This window comes from Phalangium opilio, unplaced genomic scaffold, assembly GCF_054372755.1.
Source record: "Phalangium opilio isolate 3A_F unplaced genomic scaffold, DU_Popi_V2 ptg000048l_1, whole genome shotgun sequence".
Classification (NCBI taxonomy): domain Eukaryota; kingdom Metazoa; phylum Arthropoda; class Arachnida; order Opiliones; family Phalangiidae; genus Phalangium; species Phalangium opilio.
Window position 1 is genome coordinate 4612886 of NW_028324170.1, and position 24063 is coordinate 4636948.

General features: G+C 35.2%; 2 protein-coding genes and 1 long non-coding RNA gene across 3 annotated transcripts; 1 reads left to right on the forward strand and 2 right to left on the reverse strand.

Annotated features, from left to right (window-relative positions):
- Positions 1-6484: 6484 nt before the first annotated feature.
- Positions 6485-9135, reverse strand: LOC149673851 (uroporphyrinogen-III synthase-like). Its single transcript, XM_089839627.1, has 6 exons — positions 9008-9135; positions 8692-8950; positions 8543-8617; positions 8269-8444; positions 8073-8192; positions 6485-6906 (listed from the first exon to the last, which is right to left on the reverse strand). The coding sequence occupies exons 1-6, from the start codon at positions 9080-9082 to the stop codon at positions 6733-6735; spliced, it is 879 nt and encodes a 292-aa protein (XP_089695753.1). The 5' UTR covers positions 9083-9135; the 3' UTR covers positions 6485-6732.
- Positions 9136-9155: 20 nt separating this feature from the next.
- LOC149673852 (uncharacterized) lies at positions 9156-10752 on the forward strand. The gene is made up of 2 exons (XR_016366941.1): positions 9156-9257; positions 9642-10752. It is a non-coding gene; the product is annotated as an uncharacterized LOC149673852 (long non-coding RNA).
- Positions 9489-23807, reverse strand: Mms19 (MMS19 nucleotide excision repair protein). Its single transcript, XM_089839612.1, has 19 exons — positions 23757-23807; positions 15558-15597; positions 15310-15467; positions 15205-15253; positions 14951-15140; positions 14537-14887; positions 14303-14464; positions 14153-14230; positions 13750-14083; positions 12770-12983; positions 12292-12708; positions 12164-12227; positions 10989-11327; positions 10842-10922; positions 10658-10766; positions 10483-10565; positions 9849-10016; positions 9635-9795; positions 9489-9568 (listed from the first exon to the last, which is right to left on the reverse strand). The coding sequence occupies exons 3-19, from the start codon at positions 15404-15406 to the stop codon at positions 9541-9543; spliced, it is 2925 nt and encodes a 974-aa protein (XP_089695738.1). The 5' UTR covers positions 15407-15467; positions 15558-15597; positions 23757-23807; the 3' UTR covers positions 9489-9540.
- Between the last annotated feature and the right edge of the window lie 256 nt (positions 23808-24063).

The following is a 24063-nucleotide window of genomic DNA, read 5'->3' on the forward strand; positions in this document are numbered from 1 at the left end:
TGAAGTCCGAGCCACTGTTTTCAAGTGTTTTACACCAAAGATTCAGAAAAATATTTGTTATCTATAAAAATAAACCCAACACAACCAAAGGCAAGATACAACTCTGAATCCATAAATGCCAAACATAATCCTGCAGCTATACGCATTACTTTCATTCGAGTAAACACAGGTCCAATATGTTTATTTACTTACTCCCAAAGAAATTCGCACTACCTAAAACCTGAGACCCTATTTTGAATAGCGGGCGCTAACTATAGTCATAGATCCATTGATAAAATCAAAGTTCCGACACCTTCCCGCCTTCCGCAAGGCTAAACTAAACCCTCCAAAAACCCGGTATGCCACTAAACCACCCATAAAAAAAAGATCGCGCCCTCTCATCGGAAAATCGAAAAATATTTTTTCTTCAGGTCTAAAGCCCTGTTCAGACTACATTCACGTTTGTGAATTCGCTTTGCTCGCTTTATCAGACTCGTGTCAACAACTACCTAAAGTGGTGGGTTTAGTTTGAAAAATTTACAATTTCGTCGGGCAGTGTCAAGATGGTTAGCGCCTTTTCTTAGCCATAGCTCACTCGATCATGTCAAGAAGTGATATCTAGTTTCTTAAGGAGAAGTTATAAATTAGCCACATTTCTCTGCAGCTTTATCTCCAGTCCAAACGTATACGTATAGTAGGTCCGGAGTTAATCCCCGCCGCCTCTAAATTACAACCAGCATCTCATTGGTTCTTGAATACTCACGTCAGCGCGACGCGAATGACGAAAATTACTTTGTATTTTCCGACTGAGGAGAGGCGAAATAGCCCGGCCTCGGCCTCCTTTTACGTCCCCCCTTCTATTTTGAAAGGGGGACTGGGACTATGGCGCGCGAGTACTTAGGCATCTTATACCTTCTTCCTAATAAACTAGATACCACTTCTTGATCATGTGATCGCGTCAGCTACGCTTAAGATTATTGGCGCCCTCTTGGCGGTATTTGCCATTTCGAATTGGACTATTTTACTGTAGTCTGAATGGGCTTTAAGTGAAAACCCGACGACATTCCATGGGGTGTTAACACGAGCCCCTAAAAATTGACTAATAGCACCTTGGCTATCTTGACAGTGTGTTAGAATAGGGGATTATAATATTGGGTGCTGAAATGGGTTGTCGGCGGCGGCAATCGATGGAGGTTTGCTTTGACGCCATTTCAATACCTTAATGCATCTTTTTTTTTCCCTCGACAAATAATACTTAGCGCGGGATTTAAGGGGCCCCCATAAAGTACCAAGAGACTCACCCCAAAAGTGGGTTGGACCCCTTGACGCGAACCCTATATTTTAAATACGTTTTTCGTGGTCACCAACCGAATAAGTGCTAATATACCACCAGTCCCAAATACCATAGGATATGCTAAGACGTTTGTATGGGGAAAGAAAGGTCTTAATAGCTGTATGGTATTTTCCTATAGGCCTACACTAGAGAAACGGTTCTTTCATATTCGGATATTGTATATTAAAGGGCAAGTTTCATTTATAATGCACCTTTAAAATTTAATTTTATATTTTAGGTGATATTTTTCTCTTTAAAATGAGACAACGTTCGTTAAAATCTGTTAATATTTCACCAAGATACAGAATTTTTTTTAAATATTTAAAAAATCTGGGTGTAAGAAAAATCTTGGTAGTATCAAGATGTTATTGTAAATATTTAATATATTTTTAAAAAGTGATTGTAAATCAATCAAACAACTGGGAAAAGAAATAAATATAAAAAAATTCCCTAAATTTTTTTTAATAAATAAATAATTTTAAATCTAATTTATGGCCACGCGGTTTTCATTGATATAAAAAAAATCGCATCTAAAAAACAACTTCATTAATTACGATCTTAAGAAGTTAAGACCACCTCGAAAGAAACCTCAGCGTGATCCAAGTTATCCAAACGCAATACCAAAATCGAAAGGGGTTTAAATATTGTTAAAATAATATTTGTTTAATACCATTGACAAGGGGGGGGGAGAGTAAAAATAAGTATCGCGAATTGCACGACAGTTAACATAAGTTTATGAGATATGTTCCATAAGTATGACACTACCTATACTTCGTAATGCTAGAGACTTACAGCTCGAGCTAGTTCGAGAACGACAAGCTACACACTCGGTTTTGCAGTCCATCTTCCTATTTAGTCTGTACTAAGGCTTTGACAGCGCCTCACCAGCCGTCGCTTTACCTCGAATCTATGACCTACGTCACTTCATGACAAACTCCAGTTTGTAACCAGTGACAACATTATGGAACATATCTTATAAACTTATGAGTTTCGTAAGAAACCTAACTTAAATTCCGGTTTTTCTTTAATTTTTTTTTTAATCAAAGATACATTAGCAGATTATAAAATATCGAATTCCAACCCCCAGGTAGAACTGACCTAACTATCTTAAAAATAAATTTTCAATCTATCGAGCGCGGGTGTCTGTAAAAATATTGTAATCTCTTAAATTTAAAAGTTGTCAAACTTTAGAGACAAGTTACGTGTATGACAAAACCACCCACCTATAGACGATAATTTTAAAATTAAAACCAAGGTGTTGTTATTTCTTATCTAGGGTTTCAGACGTTACCCCTTTTACAAATGAGTAACCTTTATTAGTTGTATAATAAAAAAATATTAGTTAAGTTTATTAGTTTAGTTTATTCCGAAAAAAAGCTACAAATTCAAGAAGAAAAATCTTCAAAATTTCTTTACAAAAAAGTAAAGGTCTTTGAACTGTGTGGTGGTACTGATAAACTCACAAGAAAATGGCATTAAGATAAAAGTTTTCAAAGTTTTTAAGTTATTTCTTTTTTTAAATATATATATATATATATATATATATATATATATATATATATATATATATATATATATATATATATATATATATATATATATATATATATATATCTATGACTGTATCCTCAGAATATTAATGATTAATTTTGATTTTATGAGAGGTTTATTCGGGCTTAAAAATAAAATAAAAAATGCAACTAGGACATCGTCACCTTATAGGTGTAAGAAGGAAAAGATGCCGATGCTAATTGAAATTGCAGAGTTCGGACAAAATTTTTATTTCGCAAATCCCTAACGTTTATAGCTTATCCCTGACCAAATTTTAGTTACCAATATCCCTGACTATTTTAAGGTGTTTACCCAGAGCCCACTTTATCATTCACACCTGGCCTGTTTTTAGCATTGCTGAGAGCATGGTTTGGTAAACCCAACGAAATCCCTAACCTTTTCAGGGAAAATAAATCCCTGACTTATCCAAGTTCCGTACGAACTCTGAATTGCTTACAACGTTAAACCTAACCTAATTTTAATATTTATAAATTCTAGAAGAATGGTTCTAGATTAACTCAACGAAATCCCTGACATATCCCTGACCTTTTTAGGGAAAAAATAAATCCCTGATTTATCTAAGTCCCGTACGAACCCTGAATTCCTTACAACGTTAAACCTAACCTAATTATAATAATAATAAATTCTACAAGCATGATTGTAGATAAACTCAACGAAATCCCTGACGCATCCCTTACCTTTCTTAAATCCCTGACTTTTCCAGGTTCCGTAGGAACCCTGAATTCCTTATGACGCTAAGCCTAACCTAATTTAAATATTTATAAATTCTACAAATTACAAAGTATTGTTTTTTCGCTGAGAACTTCACAAAACTCTTTATGTACGCGAGTGAAAAAAGGGGTTTAAAGGTTTTTAAAAATTCTTCAAATGTTATACGTACTTTCGTTTTCTCACCCCCCAATAAGGCAACGTGTAAGGACATAATATTGGCAGATCTCAGCCTGCTTGGTGAGAAATAGGTCTTAAGGGGTCACGTGAATTTATGTGTGTACAACGAACGTTCCTATAGCTTTTTTGAAAGGATACAAGCTGCGTTTATCGTTTTGGTTATGAGTGTTAAACTTAGACGGGGACGGGGTCAAATAGAAAAGGTCAAATCTTACGAAAGACTGTAAAAATTGACCCTTTCAACTTGTGTTTTAAGACATTACGTATAAAACCGTAATCAATCATGAACAAAAAAATATATATTGGTTTTTCATATCCCTCTATAACACTATTGCGTTAAGGAAAATAATAAGTATATTTAACAATACTTTTTAGGCCTAATAAAGTAATTCTTAAGCCTAAACCGGTCACGTGACTGATAGGTCCCCCGCGTCCATTGCTTCTAAAGCATAGAGAGGTTGAGTTCATTTTGAAATTTAAAAACGTGGAAGCTTAGTCTCTATCATATTGATTTATTATTATCAACCGATGAATATAACCTTTAACCCGTAATTTTTGGGTCAAACATCTTAGGATATTTTTAGGTTTAAAACATTACCGTCATATATTTTTCAACTTCCCCATATCCAATTTGTCAAAAATGACAACAAGAATTCCGGCTTGTTGCTTAACAGAGCTAGAATTTTGGAAAGACGCGGCAACAACGATCCTTTCGAGTTTTGTTCGACAGCGAATGAGTAATAAACTTATAGGCATTACGGTACAAAAGCTGGGAGAGCTTAATTTAACTCGGAATGTATTCCTTCTTAAGAAACGAATAGTCTATTAGCGTTAAAACCCGAACGGAACAAGCGTCGAACCATGAAGAAGCGTGTGGCAAAAGATTACTCAATTCTTTATAGGGTTTCCGAATGCCTTGTCAAACCTATTTTTCGCCCAATGCCGTTAATAGCTAATGTCAACAAACAGTGGCTAGGCGCTTAACTTTTACATTATTCTAACTATAGGTACGGTCAAAGGCAAATAAAAATAACGGGAAGTGAAGTACAGTAAGTCGGACGTTACATTTAAGCTAATGAAAAATGAAAACTAGCAGAAATACAGCAACGTATCTTTTGTGGGGAGATAAGATATGTTATATAAGTATGACACTACCTATACTTCGTAATGTTAGAGACTTACAGCTACACTCTGTTAGTTTTGCAGGACTTCCATTTTCCTATTTAGCCTCACCAGGCGTCGCCTTACCCTGAATCTATGACCTACGTCACTTCATGACAAGCTCCAGTTTGTAACCAGTGACAAACTTATAAAACATATCTTATAAACTTATGCTAACATTAAAGCAGAACTCTAACTGGTCTCTAACCGAAGGAGCAAGAAAGAAAGAAAGAGATAATACTGCGCACTACTACTTCAAACCCTAGTGCCTACCTCACTTCCGGTTATTTCTATTTGCCTTTGGTACGATTATAGTTTTGTAGAGTGTGTTCGACAAGAGCGCGATAGAGGTGATGGATCAATCTCCCTAAATGTTTCTGTAACTATACGTACAGGAAGCATTCAGATAGGGAGAATTTCAAAATAGACGTTGCTATAGAGCGAGCGTGTCAGTCAGTCCTCGTACGTAGAGAGTGGCTGAGACAGAGAAAGAGAGAGAGTAGGCCTATATTCGAAGACAGACGGGGAATTTTAATGCCGAAGCACAACAGACCCTTCTTACAGTTTAAAGGCGCGTTCAAACTACGCCACATTTCAGCTATGTACATAAAGCATACATACAGATAATTGGAATGTTTGTGTACCCACCATTTTAACTCAAAGTATCTATTTGGATTTGTGGCAAGAGCTAGACTAATCATTATGAATGAAGAATTTTACCCAAGGGAATTTACAATCTATCTCGCTGCCAGTTGCGCCTGACCTCAAACTACGCCACATTTTAGCTATGTACATAAAAGCATACATACAGATAATTGGAATGTTTGTGTATCCACCATTTTAACTCAAAGTATCTATTTGGATTTGTATGTATGAATAATTTTACCCAAGGGAATTTATAATCTATCTCGCTCCCAGTTGCACCTGACCTCGCGTGGCAATCAACCAATGAAATGGCAGTAATTCATAAAGGATAATAGAGTTATCTCAGTTGTGGCGTCGGTGCCTAGGTAAAACGTCACAGGCTTAGCTTTGGCAGTGGGCGGCCATGTTTGGTACCGCTTTGGTTCTATGGCCAAATAGCATGGGTGATGTCACACTAAGGCTTACTCAAGGCCGGCCCACAAAACCCGCGATGGAAACATGGGAGCAAAATTATTCCTATAAGTTATATGTATTCCAGGAATGTACGATTTATAATTATATAACACACAGCTTATAGACCTTCCCTTTAAAGAGTTTAAGGTTAACAGTTGTCAGAAAGCACACATTTGACTAAGCTAGCTGTAATCGTAAAGAAGTAGTTCATCAAATGGGCTTCAATTTGAGTACACGGATTGTATGAAAAAAGAAAAAGGAGGGGGGGGGTTTGAGGTGATTTTTTTTATTTAATTTGCATTCGGTTGAAGTTTTAAACGTTGACGCCTAAATTTAAGTGGTTCGCCGCCACCCCAATGCGTGACTTCGATAAAATCCACACACAGAGATTATGCAAATTATTCCCCTAATTTTTCTACCCAGTGAGTGATAAGACAATAGGATTTTTGTAACTTAGGTGTAATTTGAATTTTTATTTTCTTTTTTTTTTTTCAAATGAAAAACACATTTAATAGTCTTATATTAGCGAAATTAACAACAAATTAAGCTTTGTATATTTAAGCCTATCGTGCGCGTAAAATATTGCTTCATTTTCGTAACAATCTAGAGATTTTTTTTTTGGAGTAATAATATAATATAATATACCGGTATAGGTATGAGTAAATATTTAAGCCTTGGTAATAAATATTACTAAGCCAGCCTTAATTTGCAAGCGCGTTTGTAATGGCCTGACACAAACCGACAGGATTGGGTTGATTCGCGATGCACCAGCACATGTCTTTGTTTTCAAACTTCAGATGGTCATTGTCTGTCCGGCACCATATATCACGTGACTCCCTCAAAGACGAGGCCGTGGTTGGTCCAATCGCTGCGAACTGTTTTATATATATATATATATACAGGGTGTTTGTGAAAGGTCTATCAATAATGAAAGGGCGTATTTATTGGGCCATTTTGAGTCGAAAATGTTCTATGACATTTTTCCGTTCGGGCCACTGTTTTCAAGTTATGATTGGAGTAATTTACGGATGACCCCTTAAATTTAATTAAGAAATTGAAAGACAGCGCTAATTTAATGAAGGGGTCATCCCTAAAATATTCAAATCATAACTCGAAAACCGTGGCTCGGACGGCAAAATGTCATAGAACATTTTCGACTCAAAATGGCCCAATAAATACGCCCTTTCATTATTGATGGACTTTTCACAAACACCCTGTATATTTAAAACGAGTTAGAAGCGATTTTGGTGAGGTTAAAAATGTCGCGAAACACGTGTCAAATAAGCTTAATACGTCTGGCAACAAATATTATGTCTAAATTATTTCTTGTTTATGTTTTTCTAACGCGAGGCGTGTCTACGGAAGGGGGGGGGGGAACTTCGACTTCCCGCTATAATTCCGACACCTGGCTTTCTAAAGTCCTAACAAAACATGGGTGCGCGTAGAAAAGATAGCTATCTTTCTTTTTCGCGCCAAAAAAAGGGCGGGAATCTCGCGAGACATTTCCGTCATCATCATATTTCCAATAAACTCGCGCGTTCGCGTTTGTATCTCTTGATCTGCGCTAATTTACCAAAGCTATTACGAAGGAAATAGACTAGAAGAAGCCAGAGTCCCTCTTATTCGCAAATGAACACGTAATATTCTGAACGGGAGGAGAAAAGGCGCGAAAACTCTCGCGTTTCTCCACCCATAAAAGATATTTTCCCGCGAAAAAAATACTCGGAAAAAAGTAATCACTGAAGCCGATCGCGCGTGAAACTTTCCCGCCCACCGATCTTTTTTTCTTTTTCCCGCCAAGCTGAGTCACGTGGTTTTAGCCAGAGTAAATTATTAGCATCATGTGGCCGACACATGAAATTATAGGAAAACACGCAACCTGAAGCTTATCTCCATAAATATTCTATATTTCTCCATTAGTAAGCCTAAATATTAATTTTTAGGGGCCAAGGCTTGACGTGAGGCAATAATTACCTAAGCCTTGGTCCTAATGTTCTTACACGCGAGTCGTCGCGAGAATTATATATGAAAGTACCTTTACCTGAGTATTTTTATTAGTTGATCCTCGATTAGGGTTAATACTGTCGTAAACCTTGCGTAGAATTGGGAGAGCCATTTTAACTCCCGATGGACTAAAGAAAACGACAATTCCAGGAAAGCCCTGTCAATGAGAAGACGAAATAGATTGAAAATAGGGATTATAGGCTTAACAATAATTACAGTAATAAATTACTTACATTCAATCTTACAAAGTTGGTAATATCTTCCTCTAATTTTGGAGATGGTATGGTTTCATAGCAGTTTAAGCATTCAACAGAGATTCCCATTTCATTTAAGGTTTTAGGCAAAACATCCCGTTTAATAGAGCTGCATGGGAATAGCAAAGGCCTACTTTCATCGATATCCGGCACTTCTAACGATTTTATTAAAGAAAATTAATGAAGACGCAGCCACGTGACAAAAAGAAGTAGCACGCGAGTGAAAAACGCTTAAAAAGTTGGCGCTTTTTACCTTGGCCAATCAGATTCGCCAAAATTTCAGCGCTCCCACACTCCCTTCCTACGCCGTCTATCGATAGCTTTTGTTCTAAACCAATAAGAAGCGACAATTGAAACGCAGTTTCAGGGTAAGGGAAAATTCATAAAGAATACAAAACTTGCTTGTGGCACTGAAAGTTGCGGGACCGACGACAAAAACTCGTTTCTTTTTCCATTTTTCTAAAACCTCTTGTTTGGTATTTAAATTATCTACTTTATATTCAGCAGCTAAAGCAACCGCTTCAACAGATCGTTTGCTAGTCAAAATTAATCCACGGTATGACTCGGGGTTTTTTAATTTATGCGACAATTTTTCCAACTCTTTAAATTCAAATGAGAGAGTTGAAATAGAGAAAGCAACGTAATCGTTTTTCTTTAGCTCCTACGTAAATGTAATCAATATTTGCATGACGTAATTAAGTAGGCCTAATTTACTAACCTCCACGTAAGGATCTTGAATTATTTCATCGTCGGATGATTTAAGTAATAAAATTAACTGGTTTTTAGCCGTCATTTGGGTAAATTAACGAAAATCAATATAGCGTTTTTAAACTTTATGTTCAGCCCCTAAGAGATCAAAGACCGCGCGCCGCGGCGACAGGAAGCCGTATGTTTAAAGAGAAAAAAAATTCCACACTTCGTTCGTCAAAATATTTGTTTTAATCTTATTTATATTCAATTATATCAGGGTAATTATAATTAAATTGCAATTAAAAATGCCTCTTACGGACTTACCGTTAGTTGCTTTCATTTAAGTTGCCTTTAAATAGTTAAATATTAAGTGAAAAAACGAGGTTCAAGGCTTAGCGACTTAAGTGAGAACGAGTACCTTAAATAATGCTGTTACGTAATTTTATTAAATAGGCCTAACAGACGGCGCTGATGTTTGTTTTGATTTACGTAAATAAACAACAATTAAATGGATTATTTTCCTAATTTTATTAAAGCTCTATTAACTTACAATAATTACTACTAATCCTTAGTTTTCCCAATTAAATACCTATAATATAAATTATAATTAATTTCCCCACCTAATTCCTAAGCCTACTTTAAGCCTATTTCTTACCATTTAGCTATTGTAGTGGCTGCTTGTTGTCGAACTAGCCTTTTTTTATCATCCAAACATGGACGTATCTTTTCCAAAACATCAGGCATTAAAATTAAAATTTCATCTTCCGGTAAAAATGCTAAACTGTGCAAGCAATCCAACGCTAACATTCTACCCATCTGTAGATAAACTAAAAATTAATTTCAATTGATTAAAATAAAGTTAAATTTACCATTGAAGGATGATTTGTAGAGAGTATGGTTAATCTATTAACAAGATTAGACGCGTGATCTTTAGCTAAATTAACATCCGTGTTCAATAACTCTTTTAATGATCCCAATATAGAGACCAAAAGATCATTATTTTCAATTGTTAATGATTTAATTAACATTGGCAATAGCTAAAAATTAAAAATTATTATTAAAATTTAAGAAAAAGTTAAAGATAATTGTTAAAATTAAAGAAAAAGTTAAAAATAATTGTTTAAATTAAAGAAAAAGTTAAAAATAATTGTTTAAATTAAAGAAAAAGTTAAAAATAATTGTTTAAATTAAAGAAAAAGTTATAAATAATCGTTAAAATTAAAGAAAAAGTTAAAAATAATTGTTAAAATTAAAGAAAAAGTCACAAATAATTGTTAAAATTAAAGAAAAATTTAAAAATAATCATTAAAACTAAAGAAAAAGTTAAAAATAATCATTAAAACTAAAGAAAAAGTTAAAAATAATCATTAAAACTAAAGAAAAAGTTAAAAATAATCCTTAAAACTAAAGAAAAAGTTAAAAATAATCGTTAAAACTAAAGAAAAGTTAAAAATAATCATTAAAACTAAATAAAAAGTTGAAAAAATTCAATATTTAACGTACAGGAGGAAGTTCTTTCCTTAAAATTGCAGTTGGCAAGAATTTAAGTTGATGGGATAATGCTCTTAAATAATTATTCTTTAAATCTGTTTAAGAAAAATTAACATTTCTTAGAAAATTTTGGCGCAAGAACTCAAGGTCATTGCCGAAATAATTAAGGAAAATTAAATTAACAAACCTCCATTAGTAACTTCATGGTAATTTTTCAACAGGCGTTCTTTAGTCATTGTAAAAAATCTTTGACTATAAAACAATTTTATATTTGCTTTTGAAGATTTAGAAATAACCTTAAAAAATATTTAAAAGTATATAAATTAGGCTTAAATTTAATTAATTATTTTAAATGATAGCTAATTAATTACTCTCGGTGCTTCTGCTAAGATGACGTGAAAGCTTTCAGCCGCTAAGCTTCCAACTTTTTCATCACTTAAAAATTCCATTAACTAACAGGAAATGTAGATTTTTTTAGTTAATTGCTATAAATAATTATCATTAATTAGTTAAATTACCTTCTCCGTGGCTGTGGGGTAATTATAACCCCTGAGAACTATCGCCTTGCAAAGCCAAACCCATAATGTGACTATATTGCCGGTAAGTTCAGATTTAGAAGCAATTTCTTCAATGGTATTCAATAGTTCGTCAATTTGATCTCTCTTGTTTAAAATGCAGGCCAAAATTTCGGAATAAATTAGGCCTAATTGTTCGTTAACATTTAAGTTCTTAATCAAATTAGTCGCCAAAGAACATAATTGATTGCTTGGAATAACATTCAAGCCTTCTTTGGATAAATGCGAAATGACAGACAGAGATAATTGCGATAATGTCAGCTGTTTTTCTGGGGATAAAGTCTGGAAAACATTTACAAAGGCTTAACATCTGAGGCAGCCCAATGCCCATGGGCATATGTCCAGGGGGATTTTGTCCCATGTGTAAGGAGATTATGTCCAGGGGTATTTTTGTCCCATATGTAAGGAGATTATGTCCAGGGGGGGGGGATTTTGTCCCATATGTAAGGAGATTATGTCCAGGGGGTATTTTTGTCCCATATGTAAGGAGATTATGTCCAGGGGGTATTTTGTTCCATATATAAGGAGATTATGTGCAGGGGGGGGGGGATTTTGTCCCATATGTAAGGGGATTATGTCCAGGGGGTATTTTTGTTCCATATATAAGGAGATTATGTCCAGGGGGGGGGGATTTTGTCCCATATGTAAGGAGATTATGTCCAGGGGGTATTTTGTTCCATATATAAGGAGATTATGTCCAAGGGGGGGGATTTTGTCCCATATGTAAGGGGATTATGTCCAGGGGGTATTTTTGTTCCATATATAAGGAGATTATGTCCAGGGGGGGGATTTTGTCCCATATGTAAGGAGATTATGTCCAAGGGGGGGATTTTGTCCCATATGTAAGGGGATAATGTCCAGGGGGGGATTTTGTCCCATGTGTAAGGAGATTATGTCCAGGGGGGATTTTTGTCCCATATGTAAGGAGATTATGTCCAGGGGGATTTTGTCCCATATGTAAGGAGATTATGTCCAGGGGGTATTTTTGTCCCATATATAAGGAGATTATGTCCAGGGGGGGATTTTGTCCCATATGTAAGGGGATAATGTCCAGGGGGGATTTTGTTGTACATTCCATGGGACACACCATTATGGGGTATTTTTTTTTTCAAACTCACTGTGAAATTTGCAGGAGTTTCAGTGAATAAAATTAGAATTCTGGTCCCTAAATCCGCCCCATTCCTAAGTAAGTAAAATTTTAAGTGTTAAATTAATGTTAAATTAAGATTAAAAATTACGTACTTACTCTTTATTCAAAGTCGGAGTTAGGCATTCTAAAATCAGCCTTATTTCCTTCAACTCTTCATTTTCCAAAGCCTCATTTAAAATGGTGGAAATACTATTTTTAACCAAGTTTAATACGCAAGTTGAATATAAACTATTTCCAAAATCCTGATTCAATTCCCCCGAGTTAACGGTAGAAACTCTCAAAAGGCACTTAAAATAATTAACATTCCGGGTATTCAAATTGATCTCATTTGAAATGAAGTTAATTATCTCGTCCCTTAAATCAGAAACGCGGCTAACGGAAGCTAAAAGCCCGATAGATTTGTCAACGTTAATTGAATTTTTCAAATTATCCAGCCATTCTGGTAATAATTTATCGGAGATAAAGGTGGAATCGTGTTTGGCAAGTTCTAAAGCTAATTCCTGCCAAGTATCACTGAAATAAAATTAATTAATTGGGTTAAATAAATACTTAATTCTAATTAATAATTAATTACATTAATAATTCTTGCGATTCTCCTTGTAACTCTTTTGTCCAAAGCCACAAATGTCTTGTCAAAAGATCAGAATCTTTCTCAGTCCAACAACTTTTACATTTTTGTAACGATAATGTCAAGCCTCTCATTGATAAGATTTTAGTTTCTCCGCTACAATGCCATAAGGCGAAAAATGATGCTATAAGATTTGTTCCATTCTCTTCCCAAACTGGAGCTAAAAATGTTAAATTTTATTTAAATTTTACAATTAACTTTAAGCCTGTTTCTATTTATTAGGATTAAATAGTGGGAATGATTTGGTAAGCCTAAATTTGGGCTTAAGTAGTAAGATGTTTGGAGATGGGCTATTTAGGCACAAAATTTGGGCCTAAGTAGTAAAATATTTGGAGATGGGCTATTTAGGTACAAAATTTGGGCCTAAGTAGTAAAATATTTGGAGATGGGCTATTTAGGTACAAAATTTGGGCCTAAGTAGTAAAATATTTGGAGATGGGCTATTTAGGCACAAAATTTGGGCCTAAGTAGTAAAATATTTGGAGATGGGCTATTTAGGCACAAATTTTGGGCCTAAGTAGTAAAATATTTGGAGATGGGCTATTTAGGCACAAATTTTGGGAAACTTTGTAAAATGTTTGGAAATGGGCTATTTAGACCCAAAATTTGGGAAACTTTGTAAAATGTTTGGAAATGGGCTATTTAGACCCAAAATTTGGGTAACTTTGTAAAATGTTTGGAGATGGGCTATTTAGGCCCAAAATTTGGGAAACTTTGTAAAATGTTTGGAGATGGGCTATTTAGGCCCAAAATTTGGGTAACTTTGTAAAATGTTTGGAGATGGGCTATTTAGGCCCAAAATTTGGGCCTAAGTAGTAAAATATTTGGAGATGGGATATTTGGGCCTAAGTAGTAAAATGTTTGGAGATGGGCTATTTAGACCCAAAATTTGGGCAACTTTGTAAATGGCTTGGGGAATATCTTACAAAGTTTGGAATTATTGTCCATATTAAGAAAAGATAAGATAGTGGAAAGAGCTCCTATTTTTCTGGCTTCTGTTACTCCGGATGAAGATGGATCAACTTTAGACATTAACGAAGGTAAACCCAGAGTGATTATTGAAAAACCGGATTCGTCAGATGCTTTTGCAACTGCAATAATTATTTTAAGCCCATCTACGGATGTGTCCAATAAGGCTTCACACTCTTTCCAAACTTTAGAGATGAACATTGACAAAGAATTTCCATGTAAAACTCGGATCAAACAAGCCAAAGTCTCCAATGAAGCATCTTCAACCTCTTTCGAATCATTAATTAGAATCTAATTAATTAAAAGCATTAATATAAATTAATCGATCAAAAAAACCTATTAATTAAGTTATTCTTTTACTTCACTGCGAAGTTTGTTCCATATTTGGAGTAAAAACGGGTCAATATTATCACTGTGATATATTTTAAAAGCCTCTCTCTGTTAACAAAATTTAATTTAATATGTAGTTGGAAAGTAATTAAATTTTAATCTTAAAGTTAAGTTACTTGCCAACAAATCTAAGGAATCTAGCTTGCATTGAACTAAACTGGAGTCCAACTTATCAAGTACAAATGGGAATAAAAATTCAGCAAACATTGGTGAACTTGCTAAACAATTCCGTAATGCTAATGACAAATCTTCCCTAGTAATTCCACGTTCATCATGATCTGGCTTTAAGTTTGAAAACAATTACTCGCATCTCTAATTAATATTTCAGCCCCTAAACTTAATTTTTGAGCTTACAGGTTTAAAATCAACGGGAAAATAACAACTAAATGATTCAAAGAAGTCTTCAGCCATGGCTCCCAAGGGAAAATTCAAAGCTAAACCTCTCCCAATGTGAAATGATAAAAGAAGACACCTGGGGTCACGTTCTCCGTCACAAGCTTGAAGGAAACCTAATACAATTTCTGATTGTTGAGCTAAAGGTTGAGATTGAAGCTCTTGAAGTTGTTTAGGATTATTAATTAAATTCCCAACAATAGAGTAACAATTATAACGCTCGGGTTGTAACTGAGTTGGAATGTGAATAGAATGGAAAAGGCATAACAATATTTTTGGGCCAGCTCCAGGAGGTAAATTTTCAAATTTGGTCTAAAAAATGAAGCTTGATTTTAAAGAGAATTCATCTCAGACTATTATTTAGGCTTAACTAACCAAGTATAATAATCCTTGAATGATTATAGGGATGATATGAGACACATCTTTAAGTCTATCGGTAAAAAATGTAACTAGGTGTTCAACCTCTTTCTCATTGAGAAAATCTTTTTTCAACTCTGCCAATACACTAACGAGAAAGTTTGTGCCTGTTTTACGTTCCCCGTCATTTGCGTTTGCTAATAGGGTCCTAGGATTGATTAAAATAAGAATACATCACCATAACCAAGACGGCAACAATAAAAATGACATACCCTAAGCCTTGGACAAGGGAAAGAAATTTTTCTTCCCCATTTTCTAAAACTAGGAAACGATTTCAGTCATTTTAACTGTTAATTTAAATACTTCATATAACTTACTGCTTAAAACGGATAATTTGGTTTCTTCTAGCTGATTTTCATTTTGGGTTGAAAGCGATTCAACAACGAAATTAAGGAAACTTAAGTCAGAAGCCATTCTTAAGCCTTGGTTTTTCAGAACAAAGTAAATTCTTTCCTCCGCAAATCCCTTATATATTCTAAAGTAAATTATTACTTCAGTCAATTTAGGGTTACTATTAAGCATATGCAATGTAAATAATATATTTATAAACATAATTAACACTTACAATTAATTTTTTTGATGAAAACGACGACGAGTATTTGTGAGTCCTGAAGGCAATCCCTAAATTACCGCCAACTTGGAATCTGCCGAAAGTAAAATAGTACTTTTCCGACTATGCGTCGTCTGCTAGAAAACACCCTTTGGCTAGATTGACTTGGCTTTCGACTTAGGCGGTAAAATAGAGTAGTAATTCGGCAAATCAAAAGACTAGGCGGTAAAATCCAAAAAAACATGATTAAAGCTAAATAACGACTTCATTTGAATATAATAACGCAAGACCATTTAAATACGTTTAAATATTACAAATCAAAGTAATTAAAACGTTTTCTCTCAACAAAAAAGCCTGCGAAACACGGTACAGTAGTGTGTTTATTTTCGGCATTTTTCGAAACAAAACAAAATTAAAGCTAATTAACGACTTAAACAAGTTTAAATTAATCTTATAATGCTATTTCAAAATTTTCGAACATTTAAACATCACTTAAGTGGAAAAACTATACTTAAAATCCAATAAACTCCTCCATTGTCTAACGCAATGCCATTTAAACACGTTTAAATAATACTAATCAACGTAAATTCGAACGTTTACTCTCATAAAATAACAGCGCGAAAACTTAGCGGTAAAATTGTCCCTTCATTTTTGGCATTTTCCAAAAGAAAGAAAGAAAAAACACTAATTAAAACTTCTATTGGTTCTATCGAATCATTTAACGCAAAAAAAATTAAATTTCGGCAATATCCAGAAAAACCGTATATATAGCTTACTAACTAATTAAGTAAATTGTTTTCAAATACCAAATCGTTTTGCCTGTTGTACCGAACCACGTAGCACATAAATTGACAACAATGACCATTAAAATAATTTTATAATTAACTTTAATCATTATTAATATTCCAATTTAAACATCAATTCAGTAGAGAATTCGCTTAATACCGATTAAGTTTCATCATCGTCTAATGCAAATGTAAAGACACACCTTTAATCATTAATTACCAAAGTTAATTATACTTAATGGACTTCGTTACGATTTATCTCATTCAAATTACCCGCTACAACAACATGGCTGTCCAAACCAGGCGGTAAATTAGTGTATGGACACTTTCGGCATTTTACAAAAATCACGTCATTTGCCTACTCTAGAGCCTAGATGGCAACCCCATCGCCGTGAAACAAATCAATAGAAAAATGGCTGTCCAAAACCAGGCGGTAATTTAGTGAATGGCCGCTTTCGGCATTTTACAAAAATCACGTCAGTTGCCTACTCTAGAGCCTAGATGGCAACCCCATCCCCATCGCCGTGAAACAAATCAATAGAAAAATGGCTGTCCAAAACCAGGCGGTAAATTAGTGTATGGACACTTTCGGCATTTTACAAAAATCACGTCAGTTGCCTACTCTAGAGCCTAGATGGCAACCCCATCCCCATCGCCGTGAAACAAATCAATAGAAAAATGGTTGTCCAAAACCAGGCGGTAATTTAGTGTATGGCCGCTTTCGGCATTTTACAAAAATCACGTCAGTTACCTACTCTAGAGCCTAGATGGCAACCCCATTGCCGTAAAACAATACAAAACAATTAAAAAATTGCTGTCCAAAACAGGCGGTAAAATATGATATCAACACTTTCGGCAATTTCCAGAAAAACCCTATTTAAAGCTAACTAACTAATTAAGTAAATTGTTTTCAAATATCAAATCGTTTTGCTAGTTGTACCGAACGATGTAGCGCATAAATTCACAACAATCACATTTAAAATAATTTTATAAGTAACTTTATTCTATCTCGGCATTTTAATTTCCTAATTTAATCATTAATTAAAATGAGAAACCCCATAAAACCGATTATACTCTATCATTGTCTAATGCAAAGAGCTTTAAATGCGTTTATTCATCACTTATTAAATTTAATTTTACTTTAAAGTCTTCATTACGATTTCTCGCATTCAAATAACCCACGGCCAAAAATGGCTGTCCAAAACCGACGGTAATTTAGTGTTCTATACTTTTTCGGTACTTTACAAAGGGACCTAAGTTACTGTAGAGCAAACACTTTGCTGTAAAACAACTCACGAAAAATATTGCTGTAGGAAACAGGCGGTAAGATAGAGTAGAACTATTTAAAATATTTGGTGTTCCAAAAAAAACTTACTTAAATAGTTTTTAAGTTTAATTAGGGTGTCTTATGAAAATGCCGAAACCAGGGATAGATTTAATTTTAGAAGTAGGAATGGAGAACGGAGTAATGTAGGCGCGCGTCAAAGTCCCGGACCCCCTTCCACGGGACTGAGGGGTATGAAAGAAGCTAGGCGAGTCATAGTGACAGAGGTAAAAAGGAATTACGTATTTTTCGCCGTCCACGTCAGCAACGTCATCAAAACGTAGTTGAAGTGAGTCAATAAGATAATTTAAACTTTTCGTTACGTGCTGGAGTGAGGGGCTCTATACTGGGCTATGAGTCAGCCTGAAGTAAATACTAACCGGTCTCCATTCCTACTTCTAAAATTAAATCTATCCCTGCCGAAACTATCTTACTGCCTTGTTTGGACAGCCATTTTTAGCCACATCGTTCATTGAAGGGAGAGTGAATGGGAGAGAATTGTGCTGAGGTGATATTTTCCTTTCGTGTATTTTAAGAGGAAATAATAGAAAGTTTAAGCATAGCATTTAATTGTTTTAGTATGTTTAAGTATAGCATTTAATTGCTCTATTAAGGTTAAGCATTGTGAATTATTTTTTACGTTTGCTTAAATGGAAGGTTCAATACTCCCTTTAAAATTCTTGTCACCCGTCAACAATACGGGTTTAACGCTTTCAATCCCGCTCCCCTATTTCAAAATTCAAAGAAATCGAGGAGAATTTTTAAAGAGCAAAAGGAAGTATATTCCGACGTTGGACCCGCGCTTTGATTTAAGGCGGTGTTTAGTATCGGAAGTTGCATCTATTTTCCCAGAAATCGAGAAACATTTTAAAAGCAAAGGAAAATATTAGGGATATATCGGTATCGGCATCGATACTAGAGATATATCGGTATCGGCACCGATACTAGGGATATATCGGTATCGGCACCGATACTAGGGATATATCGGTATCGGCACCGATACTAGGGGTTTCCCGATAGTATCGGATCGCTTGGTTTAATATGATTCTAAACCGATACTCGTTTAAAATACATAATAGGGCGCTACATGACATTCTTAGGTCTTTCAGTAATGTATTGATGGTGATATCTTATTTCTATGAATGTCAATCGTGATGATTTCTCATTTAAATAAAAAGCACCTGAATTTAGATTATCTAATAACTAAGTTTAATAGAAGTTTAACGATAAAAGGGCCTCTAGTTAAACAAGACGACCCTAGGGCTCGTAATATTAGCCACATCGTACGAGTGAATAGCCCCTCTATACCCTACCCTAATGAGTGGATAGCGCTATCTTTTACAATGCTTAAATGATTTACCGTGCATAAAATCAGAGTGAATAGCCCCTCGATGTCCAACCCTAAACAGTGATAAAAATTTTACCCTTATGCTGTAATTGTAATATTCCGGCGAAAGAACTCAAGTTGGGTGTTTTACCAAATTCTTTCTCTTTCAAACGCTTCTGGGCATAAGTTCATGTTATAAATTTATAAGATGCGATAAGTGTGCATCGGCATAAGTCTATGCTGTAAACTCATCGAGGGGATAATCACTAAAACTATCCGTTCTTCGATTCCCCGGAATATTACAATTACAGCATACAACAAAATGTTAATTGGCACGCACGCGATTTGTCGAGCAAAATTTGTGAGCGAGATAAGATAAACAGTGTGCGCAGTGTGATAATCGTGGTGCGCGATACTGAGCGTGGCTGAAATAATTTTAGCAGGACGATACACGATTAGTCGAATCGGTCGGACGTGCTGCCAATGATTAATCGATGAAATGTGAATCAATTTTGATTTTTAAAATCGTTTCGAGATATTTCTTATAAATATTAGGAGAATAAGTTAAAAATTCACTTGATTTTCCTCTTCGCCCTAACTTTTCGAGACTGATTATTGAAATTTTTAAGTACTTAAATCGGTTTGTATTAAAAGATAATAGAATGTAATGCGTTTTAAAATGATTTCTCAACTTAATTGATATTTAAATTTCAAAATAATAGAGATCATAACGAAAATTTAAGTGGTATTATGTTTTGATCTATAATTCGCGACACGAGTAGAGCTTAGTATTAAGTCGTTAACTAGCTTTAATTATTTTCAGGGGCGTGCCAACCACGGGGGCAGCGGGGGAATCGCCCCCCTCTGGTGACTGAGTCTAAATAGTAAAAAATTTCATTGAAAGTGAAATTTTCATTACCCAGTGTATTATTGTTGTGAGAGGAAGTCAGTTTTTGGAAGTGATTAAGAAAATACAGGTCTTAATCATTAACATGTTCGTAATATTTATAAATAAATTATTTGAAGTTCTTCAATTTTTACTCCGTGGAGTTATGTAATAACCAATGGAGTTTGCGCTGATGCCCAGTTATTTAGTGTGATGCATGCGAATATATTCCATAAATATTGCAATCGTAAAGGGGATTGGTAAAAGTGACAGCTTTGATAGTTCAAAAATCGTCGCTCGAGGACGGTTTTGAAGTTCAGTATTAAGCTCAGGTTGTCGTATCTTTGTAGAAATGTAGAATCATTTTTAAACTAGTCCTGGAAATGAAGAATTTCGCATTGTTTGACAGTCTCGAGAATGTGTCGTTCCTGACTTCCACCATTTTTTCTTTACACATAACATGTATACATATAGCAACCACGGTTTTCTATACAGTATAGTGTTGCAATTCTTTCGCATATAACCGTGGCTAATCATAGAGCTAATTAACCCAAGAGAGAAAGGGTGTAGCCGATAGTGCTTCAAATTATTGTAGCTATCAACTTTGGGAAAGAATAGGTAGGCTAAAGCAGAAGTCCATTAAATTAGCCTAGGAAGTAAACAATTACAATAGCTGGTATAGCGTACGTCTCTGCTGGGGTAAGAACTCCTTCTAACTCCATGCATAGGGGGTTAAATTTTCCCCCTTTCCTAACTCTGTTAGAAATCTCCTCTCTAGGAAGTCGTTTCTTGACGTGAGCGGGGCGTGACTCCTTCAGTCCATGAACGCTGGATCTCTAAAGGGTAGATTGTTTGCTTTATAAAAAAAATAAAAAAAGGAACGGCCACGGTCGTTAAATAGTTTTTTTTTTCAATAGGTTTGGTCTTAGCCCCATCCCTTCTCCTGATTCTATGCTAAAGAGGGCTCGGTTTTACTGTGGAAGGGGGTGTTTTCTGTTCCTTTTAGACATACATTGTTCATTTTCAGCCAATAGTTTTTTCTCTCTCGATAGGGCAAATTGTGTCGCCCTTCTTCAGTATTGCTACACAAGAGAGGGGAGTCCCAAACCCCGCTTTTGGTTACTTCCTAGGCTAATTTAATGGACTTCTGGCTAAAGACATATTTTCTTTGCGTTTTTACTATTTTCTACGATTTACGAAAAGAGAGAAATGTATGCTACTCTAGAAATGGCACCTTATAGAATCGTGGCCACTGTATCCCACGAGTATTGAATTGGCCAGGCATTAAATCTCACGTTCATGAGGACCTCTTCGTAATTTACAGTGCATGCGAGATACTGTATAGCCTTAGATCATTGATGAGTGCTGAACAACATTGAAGTACTGCAAAATAATTTTTGCTCTTGTATGAGTTTGGAAAGAGGTTAAGGTTGCTCAAAGTTGTTTACACAAGTGCAAAATTTTTACACAACTTTCTCTACCAGTGTAGGATTTTGTCCCCGCTCCAGTAAAAAGGTTGGCACGCCCCTGATTATTTTTGTTTGTAATACGCCGAAAACATTAAAACACTATCTTACCGCCTGTTTCCTACAGCAATATTTTTCGTAAGTTGTTTTACAGCAAAGTGTTTGCTCTACAGTAACTTAGGTCCCTTTGTAAAGTACCGAAAAAGTATAGAACACTAAATTACCGTCGGTTTTGGACAGCCATTTTTGGCCGTGGGTTATTTGAATGCGAGAAATCGTAATGAAGACTTTAAAGTAAAATTAAATTTAATAAGTGATGAATAAACGCATTTAAAGCTCTTTGCATTAGACAATGATAGAGTATAATCGGTTTTATGGGGTTTCTCATTTTAATTAATGATTAAATTAGGAAATTAAAATGCCGAGATAGAAGAAAGTTACTTATAAAATTATTTTAAATGTGATTGTTGTGAATTTATGCGTAACATCGTTCGGTACAACTAGCAAAACGATTTGGTATTTGAAAACGATTTACTTAATTAGTTAGTTAGCTTTAAATAGGGTTTTTCTGGAAATTGCCGAAAGTGTTGATATCATATTTTACCGCCTGTTTTGGACAGCAATTTTTTCATTGTTTTGTATTGTTTTACGGCAATGGGGTTGCCATCTAGGCTCTAGAGTAGGCAACTGACGTGATTTTTGTAAAATGCCGAAAGCGGCCATACACTAAATTACCGCCTGGTTTTGGACAGCCATTTTTCTATTGATTTGTTTCACGGCGATGGGGATGGGGTTGCCATCTAGGCTCTAGAGTAGGCAACTGACGTGATTTTTGTAAAATGCCGAAAGTGCCCATACACTAATTTACCGCCTGGTTTTGGACAGCCATTTTTCTATTGATTTGTTTCACGGCGATGGGGATGGGGTTGCCATCTAGGCTCTAGAGTAGGCAACTGACGTGATTTTTGTAAAATGCCGAAAGCGGCCATTCACTAAATTACCGCCTGGTTTTGGACAGCCATTTTTCTATTGATTTGTTTCACGGCGATGGGGTTGCCATCTAGGCTCTAGAGTAGGCAAATGACGTGATTTTTGTAAAATGCCGAAAGTGTCCATACACTAATTTACCGCCTGGTTTTGGACAGCCATTTTTCTATTGATTTGTTTCACGGCGATGGGGATGGGGTTGCCATCTAGGCTCTAGAGTAGGCAACTGACGTGATTTTTGTAAAATGCCGAAAACGGCCATTCACTAAATTACCGCCTGGTTTTGGACAGCCATTTTTCTATTGATTTGTTTCACGGCGATGGGGTTGCCATCTAGGCTCTAGAGTAGGAAAATGACGTGATTTTTGTAAAATGCCGAAAGTGTCCATACACTAATTTACCGCCTGGTTTGGACAGCCATGTTGTTGTAGCGGGTAATTTGAATGAGATAAATCGTAACGAAGTCCATTAAGTATAATTAACTTTGGTAATTAATGATTAAAGGTGTGTCTTTACATTTGCATTAGACGATGATGAAACTTAATCGGTATTAAGCGAATTCTCTACTGAATTGATGTTTAAATTGGAATATTAATAATGATTAAAGTTAATTATAAAATTATTTTAATGGTCATTGTTGTCAATTTATGTGCTACGTGGTTCGGTACAACAGGCAAAACGATTTGGTATTTGAAAACAATTTACTTAATTAGTTAGTAAGCTATATATACGGTTTTTCTGGATATTGCCGAAATTTAATTTTTTTTGCGTTAAATGATTCGATAGAACCAATAGAAGTTTTAATTAGTGTTTTTTCTTTCTTTCTTTTGGAAAATGCCAAAAATGAAGGGACAATTTTACCGCTAAGTTTTCGCGCTGTTATTTTATGAGAGTAAACGTTCGAATTTACGTTGATTAGTATTATTTAAACGTGTTTAAATGGCATTGCGTTAGACAATGGAGGAGTTTATTGGATTTTAAGTATAGTTTTTCCACTTAAGTGATGTTTAAATGTCCGAAAATTTTGAAAGAGCATTATAAGATTAATTTAATCTTGTTTAAGTCGTTAATTAGCTTTAATTTTGTTTTGTTTCGAAAAATGCCGAAAATACACACACTACTGTACCGTGTTTCGCAGGCTTTTTTGTTGAGAGAAAACGTTTTAATTACTTTGATTTGTAATATTTAAACGTATTTAAATGGTCTTGCGTTATTATATTCAAATGAAGTCGTTATTTGGCTTTAATCATGGTTTTTTGGATTTTACCGCCTAGTCTTTTGATTTGCCGAATTACTACTCTATTTTACCGCCTTAGTCGAAAGCCAAGTCAATCTAGCCAAAGGGTGTTTTCTAGCAGACGACGCATAGTCGGAAAAGTACTATTTTACTTTCGGCAATTTTCGGCAGATTCCAAGTTGGCGGTAATTTAGGGATTGCCGTACTGAACCGGTATGGTAAATTAAAAAATGTAGCAGACTACTGAAGCGATGAGAGTCACGAGCAGGCTGGGAAATAAGCATAATTTTTAAACTAGTCCTTGGGACCAGTGACCCCCCCTAGTGTCCTAAATAATAAACTGGTCTCAGGACTGGTCCCAGCCTTTGTTCTCCTATAGATTTGCAATTAATAAACTGGTTCCGAGGACCAGTAACCCCCACTTTTTGAATTAAAAAACTAGTCCAAGCAATTAATAAACTGGTTTTGGACCAGAGGAAGTGTGCTATTTCCCAGCCTGGTCACGAGAC

What these genes read in the sequence shown, in the direction of transcription:
- LOC149673851 (XM_089839627.1), bottom strand. Translation starts at nt 9,082, where the DNA reads ATGACGGCTAAAAACCAGTTAATTTTATTACTTAAATCATCCGACGAT. An exon ending in TTCAAGATCCTTACGTGGAG is followed by an intron (nt 8,951 to 9,007) that starts GTTAGTAAATTA and finishes ACATTTACGTAG; the next exon opens with GAGCTAAAGAAAAACGATTA. An exon ending in CCAACTTTGTAAGATTGAAT is followed by an intron (nt 8,193 to 8,268) that starts GTAAGTAATTTA and finishes TCTCATTGACAG; the next exon opens with GGCTTTCCTGGAATTGTCGT.
- Mms19 (XM_089839612.1), bottom strand. Translation starts at nt 15,406, where the DNA reads ATGGCTTCTGACTTAAGTTTCCTTAATTTCGTTGTTGAATCGCTTTCA. An exon ending in TTCAAGGATTATTATACTTG is followed by an intron (nt 14,888 to 14,950) that starts GTTAGTTAAGCC and finishes TTCATTTTTTAG; the next exon opens with ACCAAATTTGAAAATTTACC. An exon ending in GGAACAAACTTCGCAGTGAA is followed by an intron (nt 14,084 to 14,152) that starts GTAAAAGAATAA and finishes TTAATTAATTAG; the next exon opens with ATTCTAATTAATGATTCGAA.